The sequence below is a fragment of the Natator depressus genome, chromosome 3 (assembly GCF_965152275.1).
Source record: "Natator depressus isolate rNatDep1 chromosome 3, rNatDep2.hap1, whole genome shotgun sequence".
In the NCBI taxonomy this organism is placed as follows: Eukaryota; Metazoa; Chordata; order Testudines; family Cheloniidae; genus Natator; species Natator depressus.
The window spans coordinates 9,460,342-9,486,443 of record NC_134236.1 but is presented as its reverse complement, the minus strand read 5'-3'; the positions used below and the strand labels follow the sequence as shown (position 1 = coordinate 9,486,443).

The following is a 26,102-nucleotide window of genomic DNA, read 5'->3' as shown; positions in this document are numbered from 1 at the left end:
TCTTGTAGTGGAAGACTCAAGGAACTCAATCTATTTAATGACAGGTTTCAGAGTAGCAGCCGTGTTAGTCTGTATCCGCAAAAAGAAAAGGAGTACTTGTGGCACCTTAGAGACTAAATTGGTTAGTCTCTAAGGTGCCACAAGTATTCCTTTTCAATCTATTTAGGTTATCAAAGAAAGGTTAAATGGTGACTTGATCACAGTCTATAAGTACCTACATGAGGAACAGAAATCTGTTAAGAAGACTCTTCAACCTAGCAGAGAAGGGTATAACACAATCCAATGGCTGGAAGTTGAAGCTAGACAAATTGACTGGAAGTAATGTGTAAATTTTTTAACGGTGAGAGTAATTAACCATTGGAACAATTTACCAGTGGTCATGGTGGATTCTCCACCACTGGATAGCCTTAAATTTAGATTGGATGCTTTTTCTAAAAGATATGTTCTGGTTCCATCAGGAATTAAGTCGGTGAAATCTTATGACCTGTATTAATATAGGAGGTGATCAGTGGTCATTTCTGGCCTTCTCTATTAAGTTTTTCCAGTGGTCGTCACTTAACCTCATTGTTACAAAATTGTGCCTTAGGAATTTGAAGTTCTCTAGTTTCAGCTTCCAGCCATTGGATCTTCTTCTGTCTTTGTCTGCTAAATTAGAATCCTTTGCTATCAAATTGTCTCCCTGCTTAGGTATTTATGGACCAAAGATGAGGTCACCTTTTAACCTTCTCTTGCATAAACTGAATAGCAAAGCAGTCATGGGCTCCTAGAAGAATAAATAGTTGATCATTAAACTCCTTACCACAGAGCATAAATCTGACCATCCTTTCTTTCTCATGATTACTAGCTAGGTGAATGCTCTGATGCATTGACTGTACTTTGAAATAGAAATACTGCCAACTTGTTTTAATATTGACTAATTTAAAAAAAATCTAGTATCTGACAGAGAACCATTAAGACAGTATGTCCTGATTTTTTTTCAATTCCTCACCTTTTCTTTTTAGAAGGGTTTCTGTGCTCCACAGTACATGGTTTTTGTTGGCGTCCCATGAAACCCTTTTCCACTTGGTACTCAAAAACTCAGTTAGATTCCAGAATTCGTCACTCGGATACCTTTATTTGGCATACAGCAACACTATGGTCAAGCTGGCCAGGCTTGAACATGGGCTGGATGCAAGGTACATCACAAATCTAAAGTTACACAGCGACACTTTTTTCCTTATGTACATGTTTACTAACCTCTTCATTCCTGACTATACGTTGCATCACGTGCTTTGTGACTCGCTTATTTATGTCTCTGGAACCAGTCCCTGTACAGCAGTGGCTCTCAAACTTTTTTACTGGTGACCTCTTTCACATAGCAAGCCTCTGAATGTGACCCCCTCTTATGAATTAAAAACACTTTTTTATATATATATTTAACACTATTATAAATGCTAGAGGCAAAGCGGGGTTTGTGGTTGAGGCTGACAGCTCACGACTCCCCATGTCATAACCTCGTGACACCCTGAGGGGTCCCGAACCCCAGTTTGAGAACCCCTGCTGTACAGCATGCTCTGTCCATGTGCTGTTCATGTATAAACTGATCTCTACATTCCAGGTTTATTTTGTCCATTATCCCTAGTACCAAGTATTCTGCTTATCTTAGCTAGACTGACTCCAGAATAATGCCTGTTACATGCTTATTTAAAACTTAGTCTTCCATTCATCTTCCCAGTCATGCTTACTGAGAAATTAGGTCTGTCTTATGTCAAGTTACTCACGTCAAGTTAGGCCTACAGTTTTATAAGAGTCTTTTCAGCAATGGAGACACAACACCAATTGCTGTCAAATGCATAAAAGAAATTGAAAAATAATTAAAAGTTAACTGTTTTCCTTTTCTGCAACTCTAGGTGTTGCAGTTAACTCGTGGGTACAGAACTTTCAGTGAGAAGTGTAATTCTTCAAGTTATTGGTGTCCTTTGGCAACACCTTCTGTACAGTAAAAGGGGTATATAAATGTAGCATGACTTTAAACCATGTTCACGCGGGTCAATTTCCATTCTTCTTGTAGATGTGTTTGGTTTCCATTACATTATAATCTTTTGTAGTTCTTAGTGTGACTCTGTCAACTTATTTTCTGTTTCTTGATGACTTCTGATGTGTCTGGCGTAATAGCTATGCATCAACTTTATATTAATTGATCCTCCCATGATTATCTGAGGTTTTGTTGTTTTTCTGTGTATTTTGAAACTTAGTAATCTTTTGTCTGGGTTTGCAGGGTTGAAAAGATACTTCCCTCTACTCTTTTTATTTATGGCAGCTCACAATAGATTGGAGACATGGCAGACACTTGCATCTGCTGTAGAATTTACCATACCAGATTAGACCAGTGTTCCATCAAGTCACTGTCATGCCTTTGACAGTAGCTTATACCTGATCTTTTTTTAAGGAAGACAAAGTAAAGCACAATACACCAGATCAGCCTGTAACATGATGCTTGGGATTTGATTACCTCTCTCTTGGCACATATAACTACAAATGTTATTGGCTGTAAAATTACCTAGCCCTTGATGCTCTGATGCTCCTGTCCGTCAACCAGTGCTGTACTTTTCCAATGAAACAGTTCTAGGAAGTAGTTGATGAATCAAAGGTTTCAGAGTAACAGCCGTGTTAGTCTGTATTCGCAAAAAGAAAAGGAGTACTTGTGGCACCTTAGAGACTAACCAATTTATTTGAGCATAAGCTTTCGTGATGAAGTGAGCTGTAGCTCACGAAAGCTTATGATGAATCAAAGGTAACTATTAGTTCAAAAGGGAGACAGTGAGGTTGATTGAGGGGAGATCTCAGCTGCCTTGTAAGTGGCTGTAAAGATGTCAATTTCCCTTTATAACTTTACAAGTTTTGTGACACTCTTTAATTAAATGTTAAGTTCAAAGTGAAATAGATTTATCCTTTTGCAAACAGGAGTGATGCTAAAATATCCTATTGTTCTCTTACTTTGTTTTAATTTCTCACCTTAATGGGAGGAGAAAAACCTCTTCTCTCTCTAGCATTCTTATTTCCCTTGCGTCTGCATGTTTCAGGGAATAATGAGCAAGAGTTTTTAGTAAAATTATTTGCAGTAGAATGCTGAGTGGCATACACTTCTGCCTTCTGTTTCTCCTTGCAAATTAACAAATAAAAACTGCAGTATCAATGAATGATTCTTGTTTTAAAATGGCCTGCTCAGTATGAGCATTGTTTTTGTTTTGTTTTTGTTTTTTTAAATCTTCATAGAATAGTTACTTATATATACAAGAGACATTGTAGCCAGATGCTTGGCTGATCAGCATAATTCTATTGTAGAAATAGAAAGCTGCTAAACATAGAGCACAGGCACTGACCAGTATTAGTCCTTTCCTTCCATGCATGTTGTTGTCACTGTCTTTCATTCCTTCTGGACATAAAACATGTGCAGTCCCAGAGAGGTTTGTTGGGAAAAGTATGATTTTAGTCCTTGGCTATGAATTGGCAATGGCTGGCATTTGTAGCGTAAGATTCCAGCCAGTGAAAACTGACACTGACCAAGAAAATTCAGCTAGTCCTTTTCCAGAAGAACGGTGATACTGTTCTGGGAGGGATCTTGGAAATTAGGGGACGGGGAGCTAACCAGATGATTTGAAAGGTGTGTTGATATTCAAAATTCTGATGTAGGCATTGCCAGTTATGAATCCTGAAACTGCTGTATTAAACATCTCCCTGGTTTTAATCCCTGGGATTGCCCTCTTTGATACTATAATATCCATTTTATTTTTTTTCACTATTTTAACTCAGCCACACTTTTATTTATAGCATATGAGGAGTTCAGCAAGACAGTTTCATTAGCTATCATGCTGCACTGGAATCATAACAGTATTTTTGTAACCACTGTAGTTAGGAGTCTTCTGGTGTTCATTATATTCAGCAGTTCATAACTTTGCTATGAATTTGCTTCAAGGGAGAAAAATAATTTTTGATTCCTTTCTGCTGCTCCCTTTTTATTTTTACAGAATACTGAAGGTGGCTTATTCCTTAATATGCATATATGCCCTTTGATATGGGACTATTAGTTATTTGTAAACAAGGCCAAGATTTTTTTTCTTTTTAATTCTTACAAATCAGAATACATTTCACAGTGGGTTTTTAAGACAACATTTTCCTAATGTCTGACAGTTTTTATCTAAGTATCAATAGTAATGTTACTTTTTATTTTTATCCTGTGCCCCAAGCCACTGAATTAAGCTTTGCAGTAACTTAATATTATTCTCTTGACGGAGGATTTTTGTAACACCATATGTCATTGAGTCAGTGTTGTGCATCTAGTCCCATAAAGAAAAAGAGTTGAAATGAGGCTCCCCTGAGCAATGTCAGATGTAAATGAAGCTCAGAGCATTACTCAGTTCGAGGAGGAGAGATGCTCTGTGGATTTTTGCATAGACTGCCTACAAGTATCTGGCCTTATCAAAACATACCAACTAAATCTGTTTTAAGTCATGTTCTTGCACTCTGCATTACTGCCTCTTGGAGCTCAATTGTGCTCCTTGGGAACAGGAAACAAGTGGATTATACAGAGCTTTAACTAAACTAAGATTTTGTAGAATTCAGAGAAACATGCACCTCAATTACCTGAATAGAAGTATTAGCTGGGTATGTCAGACTGGCTGTTATGGTGTAAGGGCACCCCTAACTCAGCTCATCTTTTTATTTCCCATCTTGACTTTCCCTTCTTATATAGGCCCCGCTTTTCACTGCTGCTACCACAAAAGGGCTTGATCAGTTCAGGGGATATCTTCCTCTTCCCAACAAGTATTGTTTGAAAGAAGCCTTGTGAGCCAGGGATATTCCACTTTCTTTAATAATAAAAAATAAGTAAAACCTTTATTGTAGATGTATATAACTATGTATAGTCACACTGTGACAGTGTTGGGTCCATTCTGATTGCCAGGCTATAGTGTGTTTCTCTTTTTCCTGGTTTTAGTTGAAGAGGAAATTGTAAAAAGTTGACACTTGGAAATCTTTGGACTGTTTTGTGATCTTAACAAGGAGCTTGTTTTTGTTCAGATACTCAGAAAGAAGCCTTACAAAGTGTGTTGGGATCACCATAGAGACCAGGCCTGATTACTGCTTGAAGCGACACCTGAGTGACATGTTGTCATACGGCTGCACAAGGTTGGAGATTGGAGTGCAAAGTGTCTATGAGGACGTGGCCAGAGATACCAACAGGTGAGAAGACTATTTCAGAGTAAAGCTCAATGTGACTGCTTATTGTTTGTCTTGTGGAGTACTCTATAAGGCGCCTGGAAACAAATACTTCAGAGTGCCAGCCTAATTCTGGCACAATTTGATACTGATGTCCCTGTTCCGTAAGTATTTTATAGTGCTGGGTACTGTCTTTCATAGCTCTATAAATATATGCACGCTTGTAAGGTAAGTAGGATGTGTCCAAACAAACATCAGAGTACTTGTCCTGAGAAATTTACAATCCAAAGACTTGAGTAGGTACATGGTACATTAAAATCTGTACAAAATAATCTAAAGAGGTACCATATGTACAAGAAGTATGGCATTAGGTCATGGTGGTCATTCCTGAAGGATTTTAAAGAAGAGACAGGGCACTTGGCACATACAGAGTGTGAGGCAGGTCAGGTATGTGTTTATAATCGACACTCATTGCAGTCTATTTTATAGCCAGAAATTAAACCTGTTGATTCTTGAATCAGGATCATTCTGCATATACAGTACTTTCAGAGGCTGGGAAGTGTACAAGTAAGAACTTCTTGACAACTTCTTTGTGGCCCTGGATCAGTGACGACAAAATCACTGCCAAAGCGCCTAGGATGCTACGGTTCATATTCTCGTAACCTGCTGGGGAGAAATGTGCTTCATACTGTTGCAGAACTGGGGATCCTGTTATCTTCAGAACGCTTGTGTTTTTGGAGATTTATATAAAGCTTACCTTCACCCTTATCCCGCACACCAGTTATTTACCTAAGATCTTTAATAAACCAATGGCATAAGTAATTACAGAGGAATGGGAATATGGTTTGACTGGCTTAAAAAAACTACCTTTTACCAAACTTAGAGGTAACAATTGTGCAGTAATTGAAAATGTCAGACATTTTCTTGTGGAGACTTGACATTTGAGTCTGAAGCCAGTTTCCCTCCCAAAGATTAGTCTTATTGTGGCTGATGCATGAAGGTCCAGAATTTCATTGCTACATGAGTACCAGATTCAATGGCTGACCAGATGACCAAAGCTGTAATGTTCAAGAATAACTTTAGCCTATGGAGCAAACCAAGCAGTCAAGTAACTAAATAACTAACCCTTACACAGCACTTTTCAATCTTAGATGTCAGAGCTTTACAAAGGTAAATAGCAATGTATTGTACTTAAAAAAAAAAAAAAAAAAAAGTAGCCATGTCACCTGATTCTTAGCTCAGGTACATTCATTAATGCTGATTTCTGCCACAGTCTTCAAGCTTATCAAGCCCACTTATCCCTGTTTTTCTACAGACTCTTTCACAGCTGTTGTGTCTACTCAGAGATGGATCTTTCAAAGTCAGTATCCCTGTTATCCACCTCTGATCGCTTTTTAGTTCCCATCCAGTTTTGTCCATCAGATTAAATGATTTTTTGCAGCATCTCTAAATTGCATGTCACTGCTGTTTTGAAAGTTTTCCAGTGAAACTGCAAATGGAATTTCTGTTGCTGGCCCTGAAGAAGAGGAATGTAATAGGTAGCTGTTTCTTTTATACAGAAGGAATCTTTTTTTTAAGATTAGCTTTTTAAAGCTTTTGGCACTTTTGAAGATGCTTGCAATATGCCTAAAAGGTTCTGTGCTCTATTGTAGTCCACTCATGCAGACATCTCCTCCCCCCACAACTTCCATGTTTTAAAATATCCCTTCAGCTCTCTAAAACAATGAATTGAAGTCTAATTTTTGAGCTGATTGACGGTCACGCTAGTCTCTCCTAAGGTGGTTCTAGTTTACTTCTATTCTTCTTTTAGCATGTAGGGGTGAATTTTTGTTTTAAATGTTCATATTTTGCTTGTAGCTAAATGTCAGATTACAACCAATTAGGCTAAATGTTTGGAAATTACTTTTCCATTATGTAGTGTGAGTCATTAGTGGGGCTGTTTGAGTGTTTCCAGTTGCCGCAAGGCAGAAGAATATTCAAAGATAAGTCCAGGCATCAAGTAGTTGAGTTATTGATGCAGCTCAGATCCCTTCTCTAATAAGGAAACAAAATGACTCTCTTTTGCCTCCCCGCAACCTACTCAAAGTGCCATATAATTTTGCCATAGAACAGATTTATAAAAACATCACAATATTTTACTAATAAAGTAAAACCACAGTCATAAAACCAGACATAAAAATATAAATGAGGGGAATCTTATGTGGTGGAGGGAAAAGAAAAGGCCCTAAATATAAGGGGAACAGTTCTTTGGTGATGGGGGTGGTGGTTGTAAGTGAGGATGGGGGCTAAGACGGATATCTAGATGGAGTGAGTTCCACACCGGAAGGATTGCAATTTGTGAAGGTGTGTAGGTTTTTTTTAACCAGTTTTTCTTCTTTCTAGGGGACACACAGTGAAGGCTGTGTGTGAGTCATTTCACGTATCCAAGGATGCAGGGTTTAAAGTGGTGGCACACATGATGCCTGATTTGCCGAACATGGGGCTTGAAAGAGATATTGACCAGTTTGTTGTAAGTATGGCTTAAAATAACCCTGCTTTTGTTTTGCCTTAGTGGATCTAACACTCCTGTTTTGTGACTTTGCTAGTGGTTATCTTACGGGCCAGACTTTCTTCTTTAGGACATGTACTTTAAAATTCAGGTGAAGAGGAAGGATGAGGAAGATTTGTTGAACTACTTCATCCAGAAAATGTTATCCCTTCCTTGTGAAAGACTGAATCACTAAGGTCTCTGTGGAAGGTGAAACACAATGTTGCCTTTCTGACATTCATTAAGGCTTTTACTTTTTTGCAAGGTGGTTTTCTTTCTTTGGATTTAAAATTGTATATATATTGGAAGCAAAAGCATCTTGTCTAGAAAGCAGTTACACAATAGTATGTGTGTACAGAGCATATAGGGTTTCTTCTTTGCCCCAGTGCTATTCAGTGTCTTCATCAAAGATTTGAAAGAAAATATAAAATCATTGCTGGTCAAGTTAGCAGATAACACAAAAATTGGCAGAGTAGTAAATAATGTTGGGAACAGCAATCTGAATCACATGGAAAACTGGGTTTACTTGAACAACATATGTTTTAATACAGCCAAATGCAAAGTCATACATCTAGGCACAAAGAATATTAGGTCACACTTATAGGATGGGGTGAACTGGATTTTTGGAAAGCCGTGACTCAGAATAATGACTCTGTGGTCATGGTGCATAACCAACTGAGCATGAGCTCACAGTGTGGTGTCCTGGCTAAGAGAACAAATACATTGGATGCATAAACAGCAGAACATTGAGTACAAGTATGGAGGAGCTGCTACCACTGTTCCTGGAATACTGTGTCCAGCTGTAATGTAAACATTTCAAAAAGGATGTTGATGAATTGGAAAGGGTTCAGAAAAGAGCTACAAGAATGATTCTGACATCTGGAAAACCTGCCTTCCAGTGGGAGACTAAAGAAAATCAGTCAATTCAGTTTATCCAAGAGAAGATTGAGGTGATTTGATCAGTCTATAAGTACCTGCATGGGAGGAGAATTCTGCTAGCAGAGGGCTTTTTAATTTAGCAGACAGGCATAATAAGAGCCAGTAAAATAAATGAATTCAGGCTTAAAAGATGTGCAGGTTTTAAAAAGAGAAAGTACATCGGTGCAGCTTACCTAGGTATGTGATAGATTCTTCATCACTTGAATTCTTTAAATCAAGAATGGATGTCTCTTTCTAAAAGAGAGCCTCTAGCTCAACCACAATATATGGGTTGGATACAGGAATCATTGTGTGAAATTCTATAATTTTTTTTTATGCAGGAGGTCAGCAGAGAGGAGCGTTCTGGTCCAAGGTGTGAGGGGTGGGAGGAGGGAGATTTTGTTCTCTCTTCCAGTGCCTCTCTTCTTGGTGGTACATGTGGCTACGGAGGGGTCCAAGCAGCAACACACTGAGGCTACTCCTTCTGATAAGGGAAACAAGCAGCACAACCTTCCAGGGAGAAAGTTTTCTCTTCCTCTTCCTTCCAGTTCCACTTCTGTCCAGTTCAGGAACTCAAGTTCTCGAACTGTCAGGCCCTCCTGGCCAAATATGCTAAATTTATGGATTTTAGAGACAAACTTCCTGCTGAGGATAACACCTTCTTCCAGGCTTTAGTTGATGAGGGCAGATTGATGGCCAAAACTTCCGTCCATGTTATGGTGGATGCGGTAGATACTGTGTTGAAGGGGGATGGCTGTAGTCATTGTTATGAGGAGAGACTCTTGGTTTTAATCATCAGGTTTCCCATGAGAGATGCAGATTACCAATTAAGATCTGCTCTTTGACACAATCAGTCTACTTCACAAGACCATGAATGAGTCTCTCCGTTCCTTCAAGGACTCAAGGAAAACGTTACGCTCACTTGGTATCTATACACTTGCCCCCAAGAGAAAACAATACAGATTGGGTATAAGGTGAGACCACCTCCTCAGCCATTCTATCACCAAAGTCCTCAGGATCCACCGTGTAAGAGACAGGATTTATAGATCCAGGAACCCAGCCTCTACATCATCTCCTGCCACTTTGTACTCTGACCCCCACGCAAAGAGTTTTTTAATGAGACTGTCGAGACCTGCATTTCTTTATTGATGCCTTTTCATTCCCCTCCTCAGATATTTGGAGGCTGCCTTACTCAATTTTCCAAAAACTGGAGGGCCCTAACGACCGACATATGGGTACTAGAAGTTATTCACAGAGGCTAACTCCTATCCACAGAACCCCTTCCTGGTTCCTTTTCAGGGACCACTCTCACAAGGACATTCTACACCAGGAGGTGGACTCCCATCTTCTCTGGGGAGCCATAGAAAAGGATCTACCTCAACATCAACGGAAGGGATTCTGTTCCCCTTACTTCTTGATCCACAAGAAGAATGCAGGGTGGAAGCCAATTCTCCACCTATGACAACTGAATTGTTAATCCAAAAGCTAGATGCGGCATGATTTCCTCGGCATCAGTCATTCCCTTCTTATAGGAGGGCACAGGGTTCACGGCTCTTGACATGAGAGTCACGCTTTCCTGTAGTCATTCACCCAGCCCACAGGATGCTCCGTAAGTTCCCTTTGATCAAAACCATTACCAATTCAGAGTACTTCCTTTTGGACTGACCACAGCATCTAGGGTCTTTACAAAGATTTTTTTTTTTCAGTGGTGGCAGTTTGGATGAAAAGAGGGATTGACAGTTTTCTCATACCTCAACTATTGGCTCCTGACAAGCAACTCCTATGAAGAAGTCCAGTAGGCAACCTGTGTTTTGCTCAGGTTTCTGCCTCCCCCAGCTGCCTACATCAACCACAAAAAATCCATGCTGACCCCCACGAGGTACACACTCATAGAGGCAACATTGGATTTGATCACAGCAAGAGCATATTTACCTTTTGAGATTTCAGGCCATTAGTTCTCTCATGTACCAAGTCCGTATCAGACCCCGGACATCGATCAGAACTTGTTTTGCCCCCGTTGGCACATGGCCCCATGCGCACACGTGACACCATTTGCCATTATCGTTTACAGCCTGGCTTCTCTACAACTACTCATCAGAGAAGGGCAGCAGGGTGACAGTTTCGGTCAAAGTTTTGGACTCTCTCGTCTGGTGGATGAAACCGGAGACGATTCAGGTGGGGATCCCTTGCCTCACGCTGACTCCCAAGGCAACCATCGTTACTGATACCTTTGTGATGCTGACATACTAGCTCAAATCAAAGCCATACGCCAATTCACTTGTGTGAATATATCAATGAGATATTGAGTGGGCTTGGAGGCATAGGACTATTGACTTGCGTGTGGATATCAAAGAAATATTATTTTTGTCTTCACTTACCTATAACCTGTTTACTATTGCATTACATTATGTATACCCTGTACTTAATTAACTCTAGATCAAAGGTATATTTACTTGATGTTTAAACTTCATGAAAACTAATGAAAAATTGTTTGGATTGCCATAACTAAATGCATTATGTATGTATCTGTAATTGGATTGCCCATCAAATGGGATTGGAGCCATGGAACTTGAAATGAAGAAGCATGCTAACTTCAAAGCATAGGTCACTGGGTTTGACAATGGGAAATCCACAGACCCAGTCTGTGTTTAGTCAACAAAGGAAGAGCCCATGCTGAGATGGAAACTCTTGCCAGATTGCTTTCTGGGAAAAATAGCTATGAGGGGATGATCCTGTATCTCTGGGCTGATGGATTCCAATAGGGTAGAATACTGAGCGATTAGACAGAGATCCCAAGAGCTATTATACCTAACCCTCAGAAATTTATGGAAAACTAGGAGATTACATCTCTGCTATCGTATTGGATTTACAAACTTTGACTCACCTGTTAATGTATTTTACCTGCTTTAACCTCTCAGTAACTCATTTCTTTTCTTTAGTTAATAAACCTTTAGTTAGTTTACTAGAGAAATTGGCTGTTAGTGTTATCTTTAGTGTGAAAACAAGAGTATCCATTGAGTGGGATAAATGACCAACCCTTTTGGGGTTGGGAGTAACCTAATGGGAGGTGATTTTTGGTTTTAATAACCTTTCATCACAAAGTCTAGTTTGTCTGGGTGGCAAGATGCACTTGAGAGCCTAAGGGGACTGATTCTGACTCCGTGGTAAGACTAATACAGTAATCCCAGAGTACACATCTGTTACTGGCTTGGTGAAATCTGATTATAGAATATACTACCAGTTTGAGGTGTCTGCCCTGTTTTCTGACCATCTGACCTGAGATTGGCACACTCAGTTGTGAGCTACTCTAGACAGTGTGACATCCTCCCTCTTAGCTTGGGGAACTCACGTGGGCGACTGTACAGCACATGGCATCTGGACCTGCAGGAGTTCAGAATGGACATCAGTTTACTAGAACTCAGGACAGTCCGTCAAGCCTCATGTCTTCCTCCCACTCAGCTGATCCAGACATGTCCAAATAATGTCAGACCACATGACAATTGTATTTTGTATAAAGAAGCAGGATTGAATGAGACTCTTACCTCTTTGCATGGAGGCAGTCACGCTCTGAAATGGGTGCATCAGCCAACGCATAACCCTATCAACAGCATACTCACCAGTGCCGCAGAACTCCCTAGCAAGCAGCCTAAGCAGATGTTTTTCCACGAATGGGAGATTCATAATTCAGCTCTCAACATCTTTGCCCAGTAAGGAGAGCTGGCCTTGGACCTTTTTACCTCTCAGGCAAACAAGCAACTTTCCCAGTACTGCTCCAGAGCAGCCCTGGAAAAGGGCTCAATGGGAGATGCCCTTCTAATGTCATGGAAGGATCTCCTCTAGTCACATGCTCTATGGCCCATCTGTCTATGAAGATGGCCTTCTAATAGCTATAGTATCAGCCAGAAGAGACAGTGAGCTAGAGTCACTCATGGCAGACACACCATATGCTGTCTTCCACTACAAATAAAGCTGTGGGACAACAGTATTACATTCAGCTAACATGTCTCTGTCCTTGCACTCATGCCTGTTTGAGTGCTGCTTGTTACTCTCCCATGTGTGGATGCACGTAGGGACCATCACTTGAAGAAGACCTGGAGGTTCCTAATCTATAACTGGAGGTTCTTTGAGGCGTGTGGTCCCTGTCTGTATTCCACTACCTGTCCTCTGTCCCGTCTGCTGTAGATTGTTTGGTCTGCGGTAAGAATAGAGACTGGAGAGGTGTTGGCCCTCACCACCCTTCAGTTCGGAGCGCAAGGATAGCTATGATGCATATTCAGGCCAGCAGACACGTCATTTGAAAAATTCCAGATTAAACACATGGCACGCATGCGTACCCACACGTGGGATATAGACAGGGACCACAATTTTAGAAGAATCTCCCGTTAAAGGTGAGTAACCTCCATTTCCCAGTGACTGAAAGAGGAACAATGAACATGCCTTCAGGAGGATATCTAAGCACCTTGCTCGTGTCACCAATGGAGGTATTAACTATAGTAACTTCTCCTAGGAAAGTAATGAGTTACTGGTAGTCCCAGTGGTGAATTAAGGATATTGGATGTTTCTGCAATTTGAGCTGGTAATTATACTTGTAAGTATAACGCCCCAACTATCCCTACTATTCCACCAGTGTTTCCTTCTTTTGAAGTGTTGCCCATCGTTCTCAGCCAGTAATCTGGAGGCCTTTATATTTTAAACACCTGTGTGGTGGTGGTTTTAAAAGTATATCTCAGTATTCCCATTTTCTTGTGAGACAAACTGTTTTCCTGAAGAATTTCTGAATATTTTCTATTTTAACGTGAATGCATTGACTAAACTGGGAAGGCTCTGGCTTTTTGCCTTTTTTTCCCACTATGGCAAACTGTAATATCTTTAAAATGTTTTTTAGACAAGAATGATATACAAGACTTATTTTTCCTTCATTTCTTTTTCTCATTTTCTATCCAGGTTCTTATACTGGTGCCTGTCACCAGAATATGTTAATAAAATACTACTACAAACACTTTTTGTTTGTTCTTTTCCCCCCACTGCATAATGTGAATAATTTTAAGAGTGATCCTGTTTTCCTCTCATCACATCCATGTCATCATGCCAGGAATTCCAGGAGATATACACACTCTGGTTGTTCTTGTTGGCAAGTGTAAATGTAATAGCTAAGACCAACAACCCCCAGAGCCTACCCTAGCAGTGGGACTGGTACAATAATTAGAATAATAGCTGGAATAAAGCAAGCAGTCAGCAGGAATAAATGGGCTTCTTACCAGAGCAGACACCTCATTCTGTGGAATGCGATTAAACACTCAGCTTCTCCTTTGTAGCACAAGAGAGATGAGTTGATAGGAGGGGTAAATGAATGGGGGAATCATGAATCACACTTGCCAGCACCTATACTGAACAGAACTTAAGGTTTAAGCAAAAGATTTAGGAGTCTGAAGTATTCGGAATTGTATTTCTGGGAATTTCTCATTCTGCTGTTTTGTGAGCTACTGAGTAGAAACTGACTGTAATTTAGCAGACTCTGTCCGAACTAATATGACTAATTGTAGTTCAGCTAGTATAATTTTATGGAACTAAACAAAAGGCAGCCATTGTAAGTATGTTCTCAGGCTCTTAAAATGTCGTTGCCTGATGTATATTACAGAGATGTGCAAGTTAAACTTCCTTTCCTAATGGAACTTTTCTGCAAACAATCTGCAGATATATTCCCATTTTAACATTATATTTTATCTTTCCACTTGATGCTTTTATGTTCTGTGGTTGAATTGTGCCGTAGGCTAGCGGTCTGATGTAGTACAGATGTTTTGTGGTGCTTCCACCACTGAAGAGAGAAGAGGAGTTAATCCCAAGTAATGTGGTGGGAGGTATATGATTATCCTGTGAAATTCAATTATATAACTTTTTAGCTGCAGACAAACTTCTAATTATTTTTTCCAAAGAGCTTACAGTTCCCACAAGGTACCTGAAATTCATAAATAATTAAAAGTATTAGGGCTCTCAATTAATTGCAGTTAACTCGGGCAATTAACTCAAAACAAATTACCTTGATTAAAAAAATCGTGATTAATCACACTGTTAATAATAGAATACCAATTGAAAATTATAAATATTTTTGGATGTTTTTCTACATTTTCAAATATATGTATTTCACTTGCAACACAGAATACAAAGTGTACAATGCTTTATATTATCTTAGATTAGAAGTATTTGCTCTGTAAAAAATATAAACAAAATGTGACAAAGTTCCTCCTCTTCCTTGGTGGGTCCTGCACTTATTGGCGAATTTTGCTCGCCTCAGAGAGTCACAGTAGCCCTCAGTTTCGTGGCTCAAATCTGCTGTTCGCTCAGATAACCTCATCACTGGCCAGCATGGGGAAAAGGAAGGAGAACAATCCCCGCAGTCTCTGCTCGTCCACCTAGTGGTTCAGGGGACAGGCCAGGGATCTTCCCCTCTGGTGGGACCCACAGTCCAAGTCAACTCCTCCTGTATCCAATAGGGAGTTGAGGGGGTGGGGGGAACCCGGACCCACCCTCTACTCCAGGTTCCAGCCCAGGGCCCTGTGGATCACAGCTGTCTATAGTGTTTTGTGTAACACCTGTGTGACAGCTACAACTCCTTGGGGCTACTTCCCCATGGCCTCCTCCCAACACCTTCTGTATCCTCACCACAGGACCTTCCTCTTGATGCCAGATAGCGTTTGTACTCCTCAGTCCTCCAGCAGCACACCCTCTCGCTCTCAGCTCCTTGTGTGCACCTCACTAACTGGAGTGAGAGCCTTTTTAAACCAGGTGTCCTGATTAGCCTTAATTAATTCTAGCAGCCTAATTAGCCTGCCTGCCTTAATTAGTTCTAGAAAATTCATGAGTGTTCTGGAATAGTCCCTGTTAGTTTACCCAGGGAAAAGAGACCTGCTTAACCTGGAACTAATGTATCTACCTTTGACCACTCTTTTGTAGCCATCTGACCTGACCCTGTCACCAAAAGAAATAGTATTTTTTAGTTCACCTCAGACAAGTTCTGTCATTCAATCTCTCTATTGTGAAAGTGCAATTTACAAATACAGATTATTTTTGTTACATAACTGCACTCAAAAACAAAACAATGTAAAACTTTGGAGCCTACAAGTCCACTCAGTCCTACTTCTTGTTCAGTCAATAACTAAGACAAACAAGTTTGTTTGCATTGAGGGGAGATAAGACTGCCTGCTTCTTATTTACAATGTCACCGGAAAGTGAGAACAGGCATTCATGTGGCATTTTTATGGCCGGCGTCGCAAGGTATTTATGTGCCAGATATGCTAAACATTCGTATGCCTCTTCATGCTTTGGCCACGATTCCAGAGGATATGCTTCCATACTGATGATGCTCGTTTAAAAAAAATGCGTTAATCAAATTTGTTACAGTTCTCTCCCAAGGAGTTCAGTATGTCTCCTGCTCTGTGGTTTTACCCACATGCTGCCATATAGTTCATGTTATGGCAGTCTTGACCCAACACATGTTCGATTTAAGAACACTTCTCCTGCAGATTTGACAAATGCAAAGAAGGTACCAATGTGAGATTTCTAAAGATAGCTACAGCACTCAACCCAAGGTTTAAGAATCTGAAGTGCCTTCCAAAATCTGAGAGGGCCGAGGTGTGGAACATGTTTTCAGAAGTCTTAAAAGACCAGCGCTCCAAGGCAAAACCAACAGAATTCAAACCACCAAAAGAAAATCTGTTGGTGGCAGCTGACTCAGATGATGAAAATGAACATGCATCAGTCTGCACAGTTTTGGATAGTTATCGAGCAGAACTTGTCATAGCATGGATGCATGTCCTCTGGAATGGTGGTCGAAGCATGAAGGGGCATACAAATGTTTTGTATATATGGCACGTAAATACCTTGCAATGCTGGCTACAACAGAGCCATGCAAATGCTTGTTCTCACTTTCAGGTGACATTATAAATAAGCGGGCAGCAGTATCTTCTGCACATGTAAACAAAACTTGTTTTGCCTTAGTGCTTGGCTGAACAAAAAGTAGGACTGAGTGGACTTGTAGGCTCTAAAGTTTTACATTGTTTATTTTTGAGTGCAGGTATATAAAACAAAATTCTACATTTGGAAGTTGCATTTCATGATAAAGAGATTGAACTGCAGTATTTGAGGTGAAATGAAAAATACTATTTTATTTTTTACAGTGCAAATATTTGTAATAATAATAGTATAAAGTGTACAGTGTACACTTTGTATTCTGTGTTGTAATTGAAATTAATATATTTGAAAATGTAGAGAACATCCCAAAGTATATAATAAATGGTATTCTATTATTGTTTAACAGTGTGATTAAAACTCTGAATAATTGAGATTTAAAAAAAATCTTGCGTTTTAATTTTTTTTAATAATTTGACAGCCCTAAAAAGAATATAGATCTCCATCAGAAGCCTTGACACAATTAATAAAAGATTGCTAAACCAGCTAATAAACTTTGATTTTATTGTTTTGGGGACTTGGATTACTGGTGCGTTAACTGTAGGTTCTAAAACTTTTGGTAGGGAAAAAGGTTTCCTTTTTAAATTGTACTAAACATCCCTACATTGAAACATTCTTGGCAGGTGGTACACATTACAGCTGAAAGGTTTTTGTCTCTCTTCCATGCACACATCTTCAAAGACAGAACAGAAGGTGTTTAATGACCTGTCTTTCAAAAATAGTTACTGGAGCTTTATTCAAAGACTTAGTAAACTTCAGAAATAGTGATCACTGCAAATTGCAAATAATTGCAGTCATGAACTATGAACAATATAATGGTAATTTTTGTTAAGTCTATTGACACTAAGGAAGTAGGTATTTTTAGAACCTTTTTTTCTGGGGTAATTGAGTTTCTGTTTCTTTATAAATGAAATCCTAGATGTAGAGCTAGTGTGTGCGCACACTTTTTCATCTGGCCATGTTGTGTGCATGTAACCCCCAATGTCTGTACGTAAATCAACTTGCATGTGCTCAGTGGGTATCTGCTGCAACTCTGAGAATACTTTGACCAAAAAAAAAAAGCTATATTCTCCATGGCTACACACATGTGGCACTGGAAGTAACTCCATCTTCCTCTAAAGTACAGGCCCCCTATCTGTTGATATACATTAAGAGAATAGCTGAATCAGTAGAAGGAATTTTAAACCTGACTTAGTCTGCTGTATGGTGGGTGAAGCGCTGTCCATAGGCACACAATCCATAATATGATATCCATGTAGAAAGCTGTGCTATTGCTACGTTAAGCTTTCGTGGTTAAAATCAGTCAGGAAATACAAAAGATTAAGGTTCCAATAATATTATTTTGGCTACCTTGTATGGCCCTTGTGTTGAGTTGTACATTTTAATATATATATAGTGTAAATAAATGATTTTGTCACACTTAGAATCATAGAATATCAGGGTTGGAAGGGACCTCAGGAGATCATCTAGTCCAACCCCCCTCCTCAAAGCAGGACCAATCCCCAGCTAAATCATCCCAGCCAGGGCTTTGTCAAGCCTGACCTTAAAAACCTCAAAGGAAGGAGATTCCACCACCTCCCTAGGTAACGTATTCCAGGGCTTCACCACCCTCCTAGTGAAAACGTTTTTCCTAATATCCAACCTAAACCTCCCCAACTGCAACTTGAGACCATTGCTCCTTGTTCTGTCATCTGCTACCACTGAGAACAGACTAGATCCATCCTCTTTGGAACCCCCTTTCAGGTAGTTGAAATCAGCTATCATATCCCCCAGTTCTCTCAGCCTCTCCTCATAAGTCGTGCTCCAGCCCCCTAATAATTTTTGTTGTCCTCCGCTGGACTCTTTCCAATTTTTCCACATCCTTCTTGTAGTGTGGGGCCCAAAACTGGACACAGTACTCCAGATGAGGCCTCACCAATGTCGAATAGAGGGGAACGATCACGTCCCTCAGTCTGCTGGCAATGCCCCTACTTATACATCCCAAAATGCCATTAGTCTTCTTGGCAACAAGGGCACACTGTTGACTCATATCCAGCTTCTCGTCCACTGTAACCTCTAGGTCCTTTTCTGCAGAACTGCTGCCTAGCCATTCGGTCCCTAGTCTGTAGCGGTGCATGGAATTCTTCCTTCCTAAGTGCAGGACTCTGCACTTGTCCTTGTTGAACCTCATCAGATTTCTTTTGGCCCAATCCTCCAATTTGTCTAGGTCCCTCTGTATCCTATCCCTACCCTCCAGCGTATATTTCTCTCCTCCCAGTTTAGTGTCATCTGCAAACTTGCTGAGGGTGCAATCCACACCATCCTCCAGATCATTAATGAAGATATTGAACAAAAAAACCTTACTGAATGAGGGAGGCAACCTAGTGACAGAGGATGTGGAAAAAGCTAATGTGCTCATTGCTTTTTTTGCCTCTGTCTTCACTAACAAGGACAGCTCCCAGACTGCTGCGCTGGGCATCGCAACATGGGGAGTAGATGGCCAGCCCTCTGTGGAGAAAGAGGTGGTTAGGGACTATTTAGAAAAGCTGGACGTGCACAAGTCCATGGGGCCGGACGAGTTGCATCCGAGAGTGCTAAAGGAATTGGCAGATGTGATTGCAGAGCCATTGGCCATTATCTTTGAAAACTCGTGGCGAACGGGGGAAGTCCCAGATGACTGGAAAAAGGCTAATGTAGTGCCAATCTTTAAAAAAGGGAAGAAGGAGGATCCTGGGAACTACAGGCCAGTCAGCCTCACCTCAGTCCCCGGAAAAATCATAGAGCAGGTCCTCAAGGAATCAATCCTGAAGCACTTAGAGGAGAGGAAAGTGATCGGGAACAGTCAGCATGGATTCACCAAGGGAAGGTCATGCCTGACTAATCTAATCGCCTTCTATGATGAGATTACTGATTCTGTGGATGAAGGGAAAGCAGTGGATGTATTGTTTCTTGACTTTAGCAAAGCTTTTGACACGGTCTCCCACAGTATTCTTGTCAGCAAGTTAAAGAAGTATGGACTGGATGAATGCACTATAAGGTGGGTAGAAAGCTGGCTAGATTGTCGGGCTCAACGGGTAGTGATCAATGGCTCCATGTCTAGTTGGCAGCCGGTGTCAAGTGGAGTGCCCCAGGGATCGGTCCTGGGGCCGGTTTTGTTCAATATCTTCATAAATGATCTGGAGGATGATGTGGATTGCACTCTCAGCAAATTTGCGGATGATACTAAACTGGGAGGAGTGGTAGATACGCTGGACGGCAGGGATAGGATACAGAGGGACCTAGACAAATTGGAGGATTGGGCCAAAAGAAACCAGATGAGGTTCAATAAGGATAAGTGCAGGGTCCTGCACTTAGGATGGAAGAATCCAATGCACCGCTACAGACTAGGGACCGAATGGCTAGGCAGCAGTTCTGCGGAAAAGGACCTAGGGGTTACAGTGGACAAGAAGCTGGATATGAGTCAACAGTGTGCCCTTGTTGCCAAGAAGGCCAATGGCATTTTGGGATGTATAAGTAGGGGCATAGCGAGCAGATCGAGGGACGTGATCGTTCCCCTCTATTCAACATTGGTGAGGCCTCATCTGGAGTACTGTGTCCAGTTTTGGGCCCCACACTACAAGAAGGATGTGGAAAAATTGGAGAGAGTCCAGCGAAGGGCAACAAAAATGATTAGGGGTCTGGAACACATGACTTATGAGGAGAGGCTGAGGGAACTGGGATTGTTTAGTTTGCAGAAGAGAAGAATGAGGGGGGATTTGATAGTTGCTTTCAGCTACCTGAGAGGTGGTTCCAGAGAGGATGGTTCTAGACTATTCTCAGTGGTAGAAGAGGACAGGACAAGGAGTAATGGTCTCAAGTTGCAGTGGGGGAGGTTTAGGTTGGATATTAGGAAAAACTTTTTCACTAAGAGGGTGGTGAAACACTGGAATGCGTTAACTAGGGAGGTGGTAGAATCTCCTTCCTTAGAAGTTTTTAAGGTCAGGCTTGACAAAGCCTTGGCTGGGATAATTTGATTGGGGATTGGTCCTGCTTTGAGCAGGGGGTTGGACTAGATGACCTCCTGAGGTCCCTTCCAACCCTGATATTCTATGATTCTATGAAAACCGGCCCCAGGACGGACCGTTGGGGCACTCTGCTTGATACCAGCTGCTAGCTAGACATGGAGCCATTGGTCACTACCCCCGTTGAGCCCGACAATCTAGCCAGCTTTCTATCCACCTTATAGTCCATTCATCCAGCCCGTACTACTTTAACTTGCTGGCAAGAATACTGTGGGAGACCGTACCAAAAGCTTTGCTAAAAATCAGGGAATAACACGACCACTACTTTCCCCTCATCCACAGAGCCAGTTATCTCGTCATAGAAGGCAATTAGATTAGTCAGGCATGACTTGCCCTTGGTGAATCCATGCTGACTGTTCCTGATCACTTTCCTCTCCTTTAAGTGTTTCAGAATTGATTCCTTGAGCAGCTGCTCCATGATTTTTCCAGGGACTGAGGTGAGGCTAACTGGCCTGTAGTTCCCCGGATCCTCCTCCTTCCCTTTTTTTTTTAAAGATGGGCACTACATTAGCCTTTTTCCATTCTTCCAGGACCTCCCCCGATCACCATAAGTTTTCAAAGATAATGGCCAATGGCTCTTGAATCACATCCGCCAACTCCTTTAGCACTCTAGGATGCAGCGCATCCGGCCCCATGGACTTGTGCTCGTCCAGCTTTTCTAAATAGTCCCGAACCACGTTTTTCTCCACAGAGGGCTGGTCACCTCCTCCCCATGTTGTGCTGCCCAGTGAGGTAGTTTGGGAGCTGACCTTGTTTGTGAAGACAGAGGCAAAAAAAGCATTGAGTACATTAACTTTTTCCAAAAAAAAAAATCATGATCACATCTATATGATAAATTGCATGGTTATGTGATAAATTGCATTTATTATGAGTCTTTGATTACCTCATCTGAACTCTGCCCACTAATTCATTATTGCTGGCAATATTTCTAACACTTAAAATCTCTGAGCAGCCTCAAACAGTTGCCAAAAAAACCCCCACAACCCAGCTGCCATAAAAATATTATCTTCATTCTCCAAAATGAAGACTTTTCTCAAAAATAACACTAATCTAAGCCTGAGGCTGGCAATCTTCGGACCTAGTTTTGAGGTCTGATATCTCAAAGATAGAAACTGGAGCTTAATACTATTGCAAAGGGGAAATGGTTGGTTGGCTATTGAGATATCACTCACTTCTAGCCCTGGAAGGCCTGAGCAGATCAGATGTGCATTGTGTATAAAACAGCCAAACCTCAACATACTCTTATTGGTTCTTCTCCTTGTTTTCTGTTGTTCATCTAATAGATTCTAAACTCCTTAGAGCAGGGGTCTTGCCTCCTGTATTCTGTGCAGTGCTTAGTATTTTGCCTCACCCAGATTTCTTCACAGTAGTTTTTATGAATCAAGAAAGGCATGGTGGATGCAAAGACCATCTGTACAAGACTCCTCCAACTACACCAAGGGTTCCAATAAATAGACAAGCATGAGACTCTTCTCCCACCCAGTCTGAAAGATCACCCTGCCATTTAGCAATCCCCAATCAACCATGCACTCCTGTGGGATTGGATAGTTTACCACACCTCTATTCAACCAGTGTTCTCAATCCCACAGGCACAAGATTAAGCTTTTAGTGTACCACTAAATCCCTTTCACCCCCTCCACACACCCCCCCACTCCCCCGCTGAAGTTAGAATGATGGACCAGTGCCTGGGAAGGGAAATCCAGATATGGAAGGAACCCTTAAAAAAAGGCCCCTATGAATATAGGGAACAATACAATAAAAATAATTTGACAGGTGTATAGGTAATAGTCATTCACTGCAGCTGAATGATAATAAAATTGATGGTCTTGATGTCATGATGGGGTAAGTTGAGTCATGAAATACAAAACATTAGGAAATTATTTTTTTATAAGATAGGTATGGAAGAGACATGTCACTCACTGCTTCCTTTCAAGAGTGGCTGTCCAAAACCATATCCCTGGGATTAGGATTCTGTGCAAGCATGGAGAGGTCTGACCTAGAAGGGTCAGTCAACAAAACTGTTGCTGAGTTGCTGGTCACAGGTGGTTTTTTTAGGGCAGAAGGAACTGCTTTTAAGTAACAGGTATTACAGAACATCTTGAAGGAAGGTAAGCCTGGCAGAACTTGCGTACTAATTCATGAGAGCGAAGATCTGCTCTTAGGGGAACAGAGTTGTACTATTCTCAGTCTTTGGGGAGAGGAGGTGAATATTCTTGGCAAAAGTATAAAAGCCAGTGTTATATACCTGGGAAAGCTGAAGGTGCAACTCCAGAGTAAGTTGTGAGGGGTTTTGTCACAAGAGTTCTTGGAAACTGCTTAATAAATGTAGAGACTAATTTGGAGCGCACAGAAGATGAAGCAGATGGTCTGTTCTGTGCAGTGAGTGCCATCTGGAGAGGATTGCTCAGCTCTTTGATAGATGACTTTTGTTCTGTGGTTGAAAAGAAATATTAAGGTCATGCTGCTGAAGGCTGAGGACATCTTCCAAAGACTAAATACCTCTAAGTGACGGGGGAGTAAACTAGAGTTGTTCCCTCTTCATTGTGGAAAGAAAAATATAGTACCTTACCTTCCACAAATTAAGAAACAGCTCAAGGGAATTAAAAAACAACTCAAGGCTTGCCTCTTTGTTGAAAAGTTTTGCTCTGACTCATTAGAATGGTTATTATCCATGGGGCAGCATGATTGAAATATTAAGACCATGTGGTCCATTGGATATCATTGGAACCTGGGAGCAAGGAATCCTACAATTCTCATTCTTGCTGCCCTTGCCTTGCTGTGCAGTCTTCAGCAAGCTACATAACCTCTCTGCGCCTAATTCTCATCTGATGTAAATTAGTTGAGCTCCATTGATGCTGGTTTTCCTGGTGTAAACTGGTGGGACTTTGCCCCATCAGGTGTTGGCACATGTAACATGGCAGTAATGCTTCCTTACCTCATATGGATGTTGTGAGGATTAATTTGCTTCTAGAGCACTTTTGAAAAAGCTATTTGTAGTAGGTGAAATTAATATTTTTATGGGGGAAATAAATAACAGAATTTCCTAGAACAGAAATTGCAGACACTTTTGTGACATTAACATGCAGAACTAATTTATTTGTTTGGCATTCAAATGCTGCAATGATGGCGTTCTAGAAATATCTCAGATGTATCAATAATAAAGGATGGGCTCCTATTAACTATAGGGATCTGCCAAAAATGTAAGGTGACTTTTGGACCACAATAATTTGTTTTGCGTTTGTTTCTATATGCTTAATATATATCAAGGTCCCAGTGACTAATGTAATGTTGATAGGTTTCTTCCAAATCCTGTTGTGTATGCTCTTCATACATCATAACATGATAATTTGAAACTCAGAACAATACAAAAACTTTCCTGTTACGTGGTGCTGCCCAGTAGTTGGGGCAAAATTAGACAGAGGATGTGCTGTTCTCCCCATGCCTATCTGTGCTGGATTTGAATAAATATATGTGTAGATGGGCTGAAAACAGATTTTAATCATAAGCAGAAAGAAAAAAGAAAAGGAGTACTTGTGGCACCTTAGAGACTAACCAGTTTATTTGAGCATGAGCTTTCGTGAGCTACAGCTCACTTCATCGGATGCATAGCATATCGTGGAAACTGCAGAAGACATTATATACACACAGAGACCATGAAACAAAACTTCCTCCCACCCCACTGTCCTGCTGCTAACAGCTTATCTAAAGTGATCATCAAGTGATCATCAAGGAAGGCCATTTCCAGCACAAATCAATGTTTTCTCACTCTTCCCCCCCCCCCCACACACACACACACAGACACACATACAAACTCACTCTCCTGCTGGTAATAGCCCATCCCTCTTTGAAACCTCTCTTTACAATGCGCATGATAATCAAGGTGGGTCATTTCCAGTACTAATCCAGGTTTTCTCACCACCCCCCCCCACACACACCCCCCCTCCAAAAACCACACACACAAACTCACTCTCCTGCTGGCAATAGCTCATCTTACAATGTGCACAGCAATAATCCAAGTTTAACCAGAACGTCTTGGGGGGGGGGGGGGTTTGTAGGAAAAAAACAAGGGGAGATAGGCTACCTTGCATAATGACTTAGCCACTCCCAGTCTCTATTCAAGCCCAAATTAATAGTATCCAATTTGCAAATGAATTCCAATTCAGCAGTTTCTCGCTGGAGTCTGGATTTGAAGTTTTTTTGCTTTAAGATAGCGACCCTCATGTCTGTGATTGCGTGACCAGAGAGATTGAAGTGTTCTCCGACTGGTTTATGAATGTTATAATTCTTGACATCTGATTTGTGTCCATTTATTCTTTTACGTAGAGACTGTCCAGTTTGACCAATGTACATGGCAGAGGGGCATTGCTGGCACATGATGGCATATATCACATTGGTGGATGTGCAGGTGAACGAGCCTCTGATAGTATGGCTGATGTTGTTAGGCCCTGTGATGGTGTTCCCTGAATAGATATGTGGGCACAGTTGGCAACGGGCTTTGTTGCAAGGATAGGTTCCTGGGTTAGTGATTCTGTTGTGTGGTATGTGGTTGTTGGTGAGTATTCGCTTCAGGTTGGGGGGCTGTCTGTAGGCAAGGACTGGCCTTTCTCCCAAGATTTGTGAGAGTGTTGGGTCATCCTTCAGGATAGGTTGTAGATCCTTAATAATGCGTCCCCTCAACCCACCCAGCAATATTGTTAACCTATCCAACTATACTCTCAGCCCAGCAGAAGCAGCTGTCCTATCTCGGGGTCTCTCCTTCTGCCCCTCCACCCCCTCGAACATGATACAGTTCTGTGGTGACCTAGAATCCTATTTTCGACGTCTCCGACTCAAGGAATATTTCCAAGATACCTCTAAACAACATAATGATCCACAGAGGCCTGCCTACCAACATTACAAAAAGAAGGATTCTAGGTGGACTCCTCCTGAAGGTCGAAACAGCAGACTGGACTTCTACATAGAGTGCTTCCGCCGACGTGCACGGGCTGAAATTGTGGAAAAGCAGCATCACTTGCCCCATAACCTCAGCTGTGCAGAACACAATGCCATCCACAGCCTCAGAAACAACTCTGACATCATAATCAAAAAGGCTGACAAAGGAGGTGCTGTTGTCATCATGAATAGGTCGGAATATGAACAAGAGGCTGCTCGGCAGCTCTCCAACACCACTTTCTACAAGCCATTACCCTCTGATCCCACTGAGAGTTACCAAAAGCATCTACAGCATTTGCTCAAGAAACTTCCTGAAAAAGCGCAAGATCAAATCCGCACAGACACACCCCTGGAACCCCGACCTGGGATATTCTATCTACTACCCAAGATCCATAAACCTGGAAATCCTGGACGCCCCATCATCTCAGGCATTGGCACCCTGATAGCAGGATTGTCCGGCTATGTAGACTCACTCCTCAGGCCCTACGCTACCAGCACTCCCAGCTACCTTCGAGACACCACTG

General features: G+C 41.3%; 1 protein-coding gene across 4 annotated transcripts in view; it reads left to right on the top strand.

Moving 5' to 3' along the window:
* Positions 1-26,102, top strand: part of ELP3 (elongator acetyltransferase complex subunit 3) — a 150,192-nt gene that overhangs the window by 53,280 nt on the left and 70,810 nt on the right. For 3 of the 4 annotated variants that reach the window (XM_074947394.1, XM_074947395.1, XM_074947396.1), the window contains 2 exons: positions 5,059-5,220; positions 7,579-7,705. In XM_074947394.1, the coding sequence (XP_074803495.1) occupies positions 5,059-5,220; positions 7,579-7,705 (289 nt within the window). Of the gene's footprint in view, positions 1-5,058; positions 5,221-7,578; positions 7,706-8,982; positions 9,130-26,102 lie in introns of those variants that run through there. The other variant, XM_074947397.1, reaches the window with a different exon arrangement.